Source organism: Fusarium mangiferae (assembly GCF_900044065.1).
Source record: "Fusarium mangiferae strain MRC7560 genome assembly, contig: FMAN_scaffold010, whole genome shotgun sequence".
NCBI lineage: Eukaryota > Fungi > Ascomycota > Sordariomycetes > Hypocreales > Nectriaceae > Fusarium > Fusarium mangiferae.
The window spans coordinates 692907-705177 of record NW_024573930.1 but is presented as its reverse complement, the minus strand read 5'-3'; the positions used below and the strand labels follow the sequence as shown (position 1 = coordinate 705177).

Below are 12271 nucleotides of genomic sequence, written 5' to 3'. Positions count from 1 at the left end.
GAGAACAAAGACACCATGTCGTCTGGCGTAATAAGGTTATGCATGTTAACCCCAAATACCACGCTGAGGTTGCAGTGGCCGAACCAGAGCCTAGCTGGCTGTTAGACAGTTGTTGGCGTTGAAACAAATTGACTGAGCTTTCGGAAGTGACTGCTCGCATACTGAAAAGACTCTTGACAGACCCCTGGCAGGTAGTGGAGGCTCTGGGTGCGGTCGGGGCCACGGCCTCGCTGCATTGTGCTATTATCGGACATGGATATAGGAAGCACTTCTGAGTTTATGCCTTCGCCTGGATGTTGAGGTTGTACCTTGGTAGCCTCGCTGCTCTCTTTTGCTCTCCGTCCTACATTTAGATAGTCAGCTAGTTGGGAGGTTGTGAAAACATCTCATACTCACGGTGGTTACGTTGAGATAGTCTGTTCTGAATTCTTGCCAAGTTCAGTGTTAGTGAGAATAAGTTGGGGGAATTCCTGGGATTGGTTTGTTGCCTTCGTCTTTGAAGGCCCTAGGGCTACTGGTTTAGTGAGATCGCTGTTTCTTGGGAGTAGATTCCAAGAATTTATCCAAGAACATGCTAATGACTTGAAGAGGATAAATCTCTCGGCGTTTCTTGGACTGCTGTGTTCGTGGGGAGCCCAAGACCTGTCCATGCCGACAAGTATTTATATTGAGTGAAAGCGTCACGAACATCTTGCTCACTTGCATCTTGATGTTTCGTTAGGCTAGACTACAATGATTGATGGATTTGGTCTTGGTGTTGAGCAGGGTCTTGTGCATAGAAATCCCCAGTATGAAATGAGATGCTGCCCTGTGTGAGGTCGAGTTGAGAGTAGTTGGATAGCCAATCACGGAGTGAGTACCCCCGGAACCCCGGTGGATGTAACGTGGTGTATGTGTTGGATTACCCCCATTATGTATAAGTCCGGGAAGTGCGAGAACCTTGACGCTGATTGCATATCAAAAGAACTCTGACAGAATGCTCGTTTTAGTGGGCTGGACTGGGGTGTCGAGCGTAAGCCCAACCGGGAGTGTTGCCGTCCCGCACAGGGGATAAGTTTAGGATCTTCCCAAGTAGTTTATTTTGTGCTTTAACTTAAGTTGATCTAGATGGCTACAGATCTTACAACTCCACATGACGATCACTCTGTATCGTTGTTGTTGTTGTTTTATGTAGTGGTACAATACTTGTCCTATCTAACCTTGCCTGAGTGTTGGTCGTTTCATAGAACCAACAACACGAGCAGGGGTCACGATAACTGATCATGTCAGGTCACGGCGCTTTCGCCTCGAAATGATACTACCTTCCAAATTGTCTCAGACCCAGATTATTAGAGCGGAGCAAGGCTTCGAAAAGCGAGACAAACCTGTATCGCATGGACATAGTGACCTTTAAAACACCACGAATTATCCCATCTACACACTTCTGGCTATAGAGGCTCTTCACTTTACACCAGCCAAGTCTGCCAAGATGCCATTCCACGATGGCGAGTTTGGCTTGCTGTACATGAACCGGGACCGGTTTGACTTCAGCCTTCACTTTGAACAACTCTTCTTCTCTATTCTTCCATGCACCTTGTTTATCGTATGCTCACTATGGCGCGCTATCACTCTGTCACGCAAGCCCCTAATGGTTCATGCACCAATCTTCCAGCTCATAAAATTGGTATGTCGTCGCCAAAGCATAGATTCATTACTGACTTTGTATTAGGGAGCTATCATAACATATGTTGGCCTTCAGATCGCACTGCTGATTCAAGTCGGCATTGGTTCTTTCCATGTCACCCCAATCTTCATCGCATCTTCTGTTATCAATCTCTTAGCAGCGTTGGCTATGGTGATGATCAGTTATACTGACCATAACAGGAGTCCACGTCCCTCAATCCTCTTAAGCACCTTTCTGTTCCTGACTCTACTGTTTGACATTGCTCAGTCCCGCACGCTGTTCCTCCTCTCTGAGAGTACACCAGAGATTACCTACAGTGCTGTTTTTACAACCTCTTTGGCCGTCAAGGTCGTCATTTTGTTCCTGGAAACCAAGTCTAAGAACAAATGGATAACATGGGACAGAGATGAGCATAGTCCCGAAGAAACCAGCAGTATCTTCTCACTCGGCGTCCTGTCATGGCTAAACAGTATTTTCCTGCAAGGTTACAGATCGACACTTTCCATGGATGATCTTTACCCTCTGGATGTTGCTCTGCATACCAAGGAACTCCATGATAGGTTCTTGGCCAACATGGACTACAGCAAGCTCAAAGGAGATAGCTACGGTCTCGTCAAAGTCCTCGCCAAGACTCTTATTGTCCCTCTCCTCCTGCCAATTCCTTTGAGACTCGCTCTTCTAGGCTTCACTTTCTGTCAACCATTCTTCATTGAGAAGCTGTTAGATCATCTTTCGCAGCCTGAAATTGAAGCCAATGTGGGATATGGTTTTATAGGTGCTGCAATACTGATCTACCTTGGTATGGCTGTCTCGGCAGCTCTTTGCTGGTGCGTCAGATGATAGTTAGAAAGCCATTGGATCGAAACTGACATATAATAGGTATCTTCATCAACGCATGAGAGCCATGACTAGATCCATATTGGTGACAGAAATATTTTCCAGAGCCACACAAGCCCGCATCGGAGCAGAGGACCATAACGCTGCTCTGACTCTGATGAGTACTGACATCGAAAGAATCAGACTCGGTCTCAGAATGCTGCATAATGTCTGGGCAGGCGTTATACAGGCTGCCCTAGCTGCTTGGATGTTGTATATCAGGTTGGGACTGGTCTTCCTGGTGCCAATAGGAGTAGTTGTGGTATGCTTCACTCTCTTGGGAGTTCTGGTAAACTTCACAGGAGATTCCCAGAGAGCGTGGATGACAGGTGTGCAGAAGCGCGTCAGCTTGACGGCCACAGTCATTGCTGGAATGAAGAACCTCAAGCTTTCCGGTCTGGCTTCCACTGTGAGCTCCTTCGTCCAGAACTTACGAGTGGAGGAGCTTGCTGCTGGTGCTCGGTTTCGAAAGATCTTCATTGTAGCCGCGATGCTTGGCTTCACACCCATGCTCATCAGTCCTCCACTGACCCTTGCCTTTACTCGGGCTTCACTTGATACCTCAAAGGTCTTCACGAGTCTGGCATTTTTGATGCTCCTTACCAATCCCCTCTCTCAAATCTTCACCTCCATACCCGAGCTCGTCTCTGGAATCGCCTGCATTGGTCGAATCCAGGCCTTTTTGGAATGCGAGACTCGTCATGACTTCCGCCAAGTCCTGTCGGATCGCAAGAAGAATCTCAGTTTCACTGAAGTTGAAGCAGACACGGGAAGCTCAGAAATCGAAACGGCACCCGACTCTACCATGATCAGTATAAAGAATGGCAGTTTTGGCTGGAAGGAAAATGTCTTTGTTCTTCAAGATATCAATGCACACATCAAAAAGTCTTCTCTTACCATGGTAATTGGGCCAGTAGGTTCCGGAAAGTCAACCTTCTGCAAGACCCTTCTGGGTGAAATACCATTGAGCCGAGGGAGTGTAGTGTTGAGTATGAGATACCCTCGTATCGGGTTCTGTGAACAGACTGCTTTTCTGTGGAATGGAACCATTCGCGATAACATACTTGGCTTTTCGCTCTATGATGAAAAGAGATACAATTCAGTCATCCAGGCCACAGAATTGTCAGTAGACTTTGCCGAACTCGCCCAGGGAGATCAAACCAACGTCGGATCGGATGGCATTACCCTGTCAGGAGGTCAAAAGCAGCGTGTTTCCTTAGCGCGTGCCTTGTATCTAGAGTCCGACTTGGTGATACTGGACGATGTGTTCAGCGGTCTCGATGCAGATACAGAGCTGCACGTTTTCCAACGAGTATTTGGACCGGGAGGCTTACTTAGAGGGAGACACACGACTGTTGTATTGTGTACTCATAGCGTTCGCTTTCTCCCATTCTCTGACCACGTCATCGCACTTGGAGATAACACTATCAAGGAGCAAGGCAGCTTCAAGGAACTTGCCGAGCAAGGAGGTTACGTCAAGAGTCTCGGCATACGTGATTCAACTGGCGGTGACGAGAGCGACGCTGCGTCTGAAACAGAAGCCTCAAAAGAACGGACTGAAGCACAAATGGATGCGCAAGGCTCACCAGACGGGTCCCCAGGAGCCCAAGTCAACGTCGATGACCCGAACCGTGCAACGGGCGACAAGGCAGTTTATAAGTACTATTTCCTGAGCATGGGACTCTTGGTAGCATTCTGCTGTTTCTTCTTGGCTGCGCTCTGGGGCTTCTTTACCAATTTCCCCACCATTTGTAAGTGAAGAACGCTTCAATCAGTCACTATTCGTCACATAACTAATGGGTTTATGTACAGGGATTAAATTCTGGACTGATGATATATCATCGGACACCCGAAGTCACTCTCATGCTTACTATGTCGGCATATACGCGTTGTTGCAGGTCTCTGCTTTGATCTCTTTGCTACTTCTCGGCATCACTCTTTTTATTGTGTCGATCAAGAGAGCTGGTGCTAATCTCCATCATGATACACTCACAACGTTGATCCAGGCCCCCTTGTCCTTTTTCACACACACCGACACCGGCGTTATTACCAATCTGTTCTCACAAGATCTAAATCTGATTGATACTGAACTTCCAGATGCTTTGTTGAACACCTTGTTCTGTGTATGTTACGAAATGAGCAGACCCTAGTATTACACTACTAACATCAAGGAATAGGTTTTCCAAGCCCTCGGACAAGCTGCAGTTATGCCAATCTCATCGGCATACTTGGCTATTAGTTATCCGTTCCTGGCTGTGATACTCTACTCCATTCAAAAGTTCTATCTAAGGACTTGGAGACAGCTAAGGCTGCTAGATCTCGAGGCTAAAAGCCCCTTATAGTAAGTTATACGGCAGAGCCTTTCTCCATTCAGACATTCTTGACTTACAAACTCTTAGCACCCATTTCATGGACACCGTGAGGGGCATCACGACTCTACGGGCTTTCGGTAAGTTACTGACTCACGAAGCAAGTCGATGGACTCTCATCCTAGCAATTTATGGATGTAAGTATACTGATGATATAAAGGCTACATCTCCGATGAAGTGTCTAAGAATGCTAGGCTACTCAATAGAAGCCAACAGCCCGCCTACCTTCTTGCCATGGTGCAAGAGTGGCTGAATCTCGTCTTGGACATGATAGTCATGCTACTGGCAGCAGTATTAACGATACTTGTAGTGAGGCTGCACTCAAATTCAGGGTTTACAGGTGCTTCTTTGGTTACTCTTATGAGTTTCGGAGAAAGTCTATCTGGTATCGTCATTTACTACACACGCCTCGAAACATCCATAGGCGCCATCTCCAGGCTCAAGACTTTCAATACAACAGTCAAACCTGAGGGTAAAGAGGGAGAGGACATGGTGCCCCCTGAGAATTGGCCACAACATGGCAGCGTGGAACTGAACAACATTTCAGCGAGCTATCAGTAAGTTACGCAACTTCTCTTACAAGTTCTAATCAGAGAGAAATTGCTAATAAATACTTAAAGGATGGAGAGCGACAGCGCTGATGAGCCTGATTTGGCTCTTGATAACGTTTGCCTGAGCATCAAGCCAGGAGAGAAGGTGGCCATTTGCGGCCGGACAGGCAGTGGCAAATCAAGTCTTGTATCCTTGCTGCTGAAACTCCTCGATCCTCTGCCAGGCACCCCCAATGAAGGTATTCTGATTGATGGTCTCCCACTTAACAGGCTGGACAGACGTGTTCTTCGTCAACGAGTCATTGCGGTGCCTCAGGAGGCCGTTTTCTTGCCTGATGGCGTGACTTTTAAAGAGAATCTGGACCCTTCAGGCCTCTCAACCCCGGATGAATGCAAATCTGTTCTTATAGATATCGGGTTATGGGACTTTGTTCAGGGTCGTGGCGGTATCGACGCTGGCATGACGTCTTCAACTCTTAGCGGAGGTCAACGACAGCTCCTGTCGATGGGACGTTCTTTGCTACGACGCCGAGCCCGAGCACAGAAGACAACAGGCCATGGGAGTGTGACAGAAAAGATGGAGGACCAAGGTGGCTTACTGCTGCTCGACGAAGTTAACTCCAGTGTCGATCAGGACATGGAACTCATCATCAAGCGGATCATCGAGACTGAGTTTGACGCATACACGGTGATTGCCGTAAGTCACCGTCTGGATATGATTATGGATTTTGATACGGTCGTGGTCCTTGATACTGGGAAGCTTGTTGAGGTTGGAAATCCTCGGGCGTTGGCTAGCACAGAAGGAAGCAGATTCGCTAGTCTTGTAAGGGCTGGGGGAAAGTAGGAGTTCATCGTTGACAGGCTATGTACATGTCAATGTATTGATGGGTATAGATGCATTCCTGGCTTTCCGCCTTTACTCATTTCTAGGATTTGCCCTGGTCCTTTCGCTTCTTGAGCTCCTGTTCTAGTACATCTATTCCCGACCATCTCTTGAACAACCAGTCCCATGTTCTAAGCCGGAAAATAGAGGCTAGCTTACCAGTCCCAGCTTGACCTCCTCTATAAACGAGATGTGGCGGATTGACAGAAGTCAAGTCCTGAACTACTCTTTTTGCCCACTCTTCCGCCTCCTCCCTATCGCTCACTGAAGTCCTCTCATTCATTGGACCCTCAATGGCTTCCCTGGCCACGGCATCGATTGAGTCCTCAGGAAGTACAGCATCGTTTGAACTTTGGAAGAACGTAGACTTGACTCGACCTGTAACGATATTGACGACTTGAACACCAAAGGGGGCGCTCATGCCATCGTCGAATCTGTCGAGAGCTTCATGGTGACTCACCAGCAAGGTATCGCTAAGCAAGTGACCGAAACAGACTCTTAGGATGAAGGCCCCAGGCTGTTGCTGTTCTCGGCCAAGACTACACCCTCTCTCAAAGCAATGACTGCCAGCTATCAGGCCCTCTTTGACAGCGGGGACGTGTCGAACCTATCTGACATTGCATATACGCTTGCAAACAGAAGAGAACACTTCACCCACAGGTCTTTTGCCATCGATAACAAAGAAAATATCGAAGTCAGCACCTCCCCGCTCTCCAGGGACAATCCATCGTCCCCAAGCTCCCTCATCATGGTATTTAGTGGTCAGGGTGCTGCTTGGCCCCAGCTTGGACGAGAGCTACTCCTGTCAAACAGCGTATTCTCCGGTACTATCAAGGCGCTACAGGAGCATCTTGGAACGCTCGGCTCTGCTTCACCAACGTGGTCCCTCTCCGAGGAGATTCTCCAACCAGCCCGAACCAGCAGAATCTACGAAGCTGAATTCTCTCAACCGCTGTGCACAGCGTTGCAGATCGCCCTCATTGACACATTTGCCTCGGTCGGGGTGAAGCCTGATGCTGCTGTTGGTCACTCTAGTGGCGAGATTGCTGCGGCTTACGCTGCTGGGGCTTTGATGGCGAGGGAGGCCATCATCATTGCCTTCTTCTGTGGTTCAACAACCGCTGAGCAGAAGAACCTACAGGGCGGGATGGCTGCTGTTGGTCTTGTATGGGCAGAGGCAGAGAAGCATCTCAAGCCTGGTGTAGTGATCTCTTGTGACAACTCGCCCACTAACGTCACCATTTCTGGCGATATTGAGCCTCTGCAAGCTGTAGTGGCCGAGGTGAAGGAAGCTCACCCAGGAATCCCCGCCACTACTCTCAAGGTCGACAATGCTTATCATTCTCATCACATGCTGGGTGCTGGCGGTATTTACCATGAAGCCCTCGTTGATTCGGGAGTTGTTGGAAAAGCACCTCAGATCCCTTTCTTTTCCAGCGTGACTGGTAAACGCCTCTCAGGGACAGAAAAGGCGAACCAACTTGGCCCGAAGTACTGGCAGACGAACTTGGAACGACCTGTATTGTTCCGATCTGCCGTGTCTTCAATCATATCGGCCTCTGAGCCAAATCATCACCAAGTCTTTTTGGAGCTTGGCCCTCACTCTGCTCTCGCTGGGCCCCTGAGGCAAATTCTGACCGACAAAGCAAGCAAGGCTTCGTATATCCCATCCCTAGTCAGAAAGCAAGACAGCGTCAAGAACTTCCTACAGGCCATTGGAAAGCTCTACACTTTGCATATGGATGTTGACTTGAAGTCGTTGTTTCCCAGCGGTTCTTGCGTCGCTGGCCTGCCTTGCTACCCCTGGAATCACCAGAATCGTCTCTTCTTCGAGTCACGCTTGGCCAAAGAATGGCGAGAGCGAGAGTTCCCTGACCACAACCTTCTGGGAATAAGGAGTCATGAGAGCACCAGCCTTGAACCATCTTGGAGAAACCTCATCCAGGTGTCACGAACCCCCTGGATCGCTGATCACAAGATCGGCGAGACGATAGTCTTCCCCTTTGCGGGATACATCGCTATCGAATCTGAGGCCTGCAGACAAATCACTGACATCCAAGAAGGAGTTAGCCTGCGAAGCGTCAAGGTCCACGCGGCCTTGGTCATTGAGGAAGATGGTGCTACAGAGATCATCACGACCCTACGCCGTGTTAAGTTGACAGAGGAGTAAGACAGTGAGTGGTGGGAGTTCTCCGTCAGTTCGCACAATGGCCACGTATGGATCAAGCATTGTTGGGGACAGGTAAAGGGAGAGCAAAATCCTTTCCCCGAGAAAGAGGCTATCAAGAAAAGCGACGAGGTGCTGCCACGAGAGGTCAATGCTTCCAAGTGGTATGAAGTAGTTTCTGAAGAGGGACTCACATATGGACCTACCTTGAACACCATGGAAAGCATCAGAACATCGACAAAGCCACCCCACCAAGCCTTAACTACTATAAAGAACGGCGAGAACCGATGGGAGGATGCTTTAGAATATCACATGCACCCTATTGTGCTCGACACCTTCTATCAACTTGTGAGTTGTAAATCCACGCTTGGAATCCGCCGTGCCTACCGACGACTCGTTGCCTTGAGCATTGAGTTCATGACTATGGCTCGATGTACTGATGAGAGAGTGAGCACCGAGGTGTCGTCAGAGCTTGGTCAGGACCTTGTCGGTAGCGGCACCGTATTTTCAGGATCGAAGCCCGTCATGCGAGTCATCAACTGTCATTCTTCATTCTTTGAAAAAGGAGACGTAGGCGACAATGCCAAGGTTCCCATCACGGCGCGATGTGAGTGGGTGCCAGACATAGATTTCAAGTCGCTTGGTGATCTTGTGAAGTGTCCTGAGGATACTGAGGACTCATTCAACAACTTGACGGAGCTTTCCAAGATATTGATCGCCCAGGCCCATCGATTGGCTGCCAGTGCTGATGTTCAAGTTCCGCATCTCATGAAGTACAAGAACTGGCTCGACAAAGTCATGGACCCGAGCCTTGCAGCTTCTGACGATGCGGACCTAGCCAACATGTCCAAGTCTCTTTCTCAGAAGATCCAAGACAACGGGACGTCACCAGCGAGACTTTCCGCGGAAGCCATGATAGCGACCTATAACAAGCTTCATGATCTTCTGAGTCAACAAGAGGCTGAAGTCACCGAGCTCGACTCTCTTTCACCACTTGAAATGGTGTCTCAGCCAGATATTTCCGACTTCCTCCTTCATCTCGGCAACAAAAAGCCTACACTTAGAGTCCTTGACTTCTACTCGGGATCTATCGAGACAACCACCAAGGCTATCGAGGCTCTGACTCGCAATGATGGTACCCGTCTGTTCTCCAAGTACATCATCGCCACGCCTTTGCTAGGCATGCCCGAGGCTTCAAGCGAACACTTCAAGAAATTAGTTCCTGACATTGAATTCACGACTCTTGATCTCAGCCAGAGCCTAGCTGATCAAGGATTCGATGATCGACAGTTCGACCTCATTATTGCCCCAGGAGCCGTTAGCTCGGCCAGGAACGCGGACAAGTCCCTTGAGAACCTTCGAAACTTGCTGAGCCCTACCGGAAGGCTTGTACTCCAGGAACCTCGACCTGATTCATTATGGGTGCCGTTCGTTCTCGGAATCACTCAAGGGTGGTGGTCACACGAGGACCAACGTATTGAAGGGTCCATCATGGAATCGGAAACACTCCAAAGACTCTTAGAAACATTCAAATTTACCGATGTGGAACGGCTGAGTCTTGCTCCTTGGGCTGCTACTGTTGTAGTGGCCAGACGGGAGCCCAAGAACACGCCTACAAAGCGAATCACTCTGCTATGTCTTGAACAAGGACCCTCTGAGCTGACACAGGAGCTTGAAACTCAAGGCTACACTGTCGATCGCTGCTTTTTGGACCAGACTCCTCCCCTTGGTCAGGACATTGTGGCTGTTCTCGATGAGCAAGGCCCATTTATTCGAGAGTATCAACGGCAACGGGTTCACACAGCTCAAGGCATTTATCAACAGTGTCCAGAACCCCAATGGTCTTCTTTGGGTAACACGCCCGTCGAGTGTTGAGTGTCAGGATCCCAGATTCGCTCAGACCATTGGGTTCACTCGCAATCTTCGCAACGAAACATCTACGGATATCGCTGTGTGCGAGGTCGACAACATCACAGCACCTGAGAACCTGGCAACTCTGGTCAAGGTCTTGACCCAGTTCCAGACCAGGAGTCAGGATGGTGTTCTTGGTCCCGACTTGGAGTATGTCATTAGTAGCGGTGAGTTTCTGGTGAATCGAATCTTCCCGGCCGCGCTGGATAAGGAATTGGAGGACAAGATGAGTGAGAGCGAGGCATACATCACAATGACGCAGCCGGGTCGTTTGGAGAGCTTGGTTTGGGCATCACAGCCTGCAACTGATTTCAAGGATAACGAGATCGAGGTTGAAGTATATGCCAGTGGCCTCAATTTCCGCGTAAGTACCCTTCCTATACATATAAGATACTCCCTTACTAACTTGGAGATAATAGTACGTCTTGGTTGCCATGGGAGTCATCCCACCGCCCAAGAGTCTCAAGTTTGGCTACGAAGCAGCCGGCGTTGTTCGAAGGGTTGGCTCCAACGTCACCAAGTTTCGTCCCGGTGATCGCACTGTCTTTGTGGGAGAGGATACTTTCAGTACTGTTGTGAGTGTGCCTGAACTTCTTGCTCAAAAGCTGCCCGACGACATCAGCTTTGTTGAAGCCTCGACCATCCCTCCTGTCTTCTTGACTGCTGTCTATGGCCTTATTGATCTGGGACGCCTTACCAGAGGCCAGGTACGTTCAAGTGACACATATACTGACTATATCGAGTGTTGAACTGACCTCCTTGGCAGTCTGTTCTCATTCACAGTGGTTGTGGCGGTATAGGACTTGCTACTATCCAGGTGGCCCGTATGCTGGGCGCCGAGATTTGCACAACAGTGGGCAGTAAGGCCAAGGTTGAGTACTTGAACAAGACATACGACATCCCGAGAAGCCACATATTTAACTCCAGGGAAGCTTCATTTGCCACAGACCTGCTACGAGAGACTGGAGGTAAAGGTGTTGATGTCGCCCTGAACTCGCTGAGCGGAGAACTTCTGCATGCCACATGGAAGTGCGTCGCCAAATGGGGCACCATGGTTGAGATTGGTAAGAGGGATCTTCTCGAGAATGCTCAACTCGACATGAGTCCTTTCTTGCAAAACCGCAACTATTGCTGCCTCGATGTCGATCAAATGAGAGCTGAGCGTCCCGAAGTCATCAACCGGAAGGTCATTATACCCCTGATATAGTATCACTGCTGACATATGCATGTGCAGTCTTCTCTCCTTCATTATGAACTGCTTCTCCAACCGCATTCTCCAACCGATCCGGGTCGACCAGGTATTCCCTGGCTCTGCGGTCCTTGATGCCTTCAGACACATGCAGCAAGGCAAACACATGGGCAAGATTGTTCTTGAGATCCGAGATGCTGCCGGAAAGCCTTTGACTGGCCCTGTTCAGGCCACTAGGAAACCCGATCTCCAACTTGACGGAAGCGCAACATATCTGCTTGTTGGTGGCCTGGGTGGTTTAGGTCGCGCCCTTTCCGTCTGGATGGTCGAAAGAGGCGCCCGCAACTTGGTCTTCCTGTCTCGTAGCGCCGGAGCCAGCACTCAACATGACAAGTTCAAGCAAGAGATCGAGCATGGGAACGTTGGAGGCATTGGGTAAGCGCACTGCAGATGGGCTCAAGGGGCTCTATGATAACTAGAATACTGTTGGAGGGGCCAATTATCTTGCCGTATCTTGTGAATTGTGTTGTCTGGATGTTGGTGCAGATTATCTGGCCCGGCCCACACGTGTCTTTCAGCTATCATAGAAGCATTTTAGGAGAAGAATGAATAATTTATGAAGAAATATCAAGGCTAAATGACATCAAGTATTATCCATCTTA

At 49.1% G+C, this 12271-nt stretch overlaps 2 protein-coding genes across 2 annotated transcripts; both read left to right on the top strand.

Annotated features, from left to right (window-relative positions):
* Window positions 1–1468: 1468 nt before the first annotated feature.
* Window positions 1469–6303, top strand: FMAN_02338 (uncharacterized protein; the record flags this gene model as incomplete). The annotated part of the gene is made up of 8 exons (XM_041835682.1): window positions 1469–1663; window positions 1709–2490; window positions 2543–4290; window positions 4352–4662; window positions 4717–4880; window positions 4939–4988; window positions 5069–5465; window positions 5529–6303. 8 exons carry the CDS (start codon window positions 1469–1471, stop codon window positions 6301–6303), a joined length of 4422 nt encoding a protein of 1473 aa, XP_041685822.1.
* A 787-nt stretch (window positions 6304–7090) lies between these two features.
* On the top strand, window positions 7091–12048 carry FMAN_02337 (uncharacterized protein; the record flags this gene model as incomplete). The annotated part of the gene is made up of 6 exons (XM_041835681.1): window positions 7091–8459; window positions 8514–10128; window positions 10178–10784; window positions 10840–11127; window positions 11187–11581; window positions 11655–12048. The coding sequence occupies 6 exons, from the start codon at window positions 7091–7093 to the stop codon at window positions 12046–12048; spliced, it is 4668 nt and encodes a 1555-aa protein (XP_041685821.1).
* Between the last annotated feature and the right edge of the window lie 223 nt (window positions 12049–12271).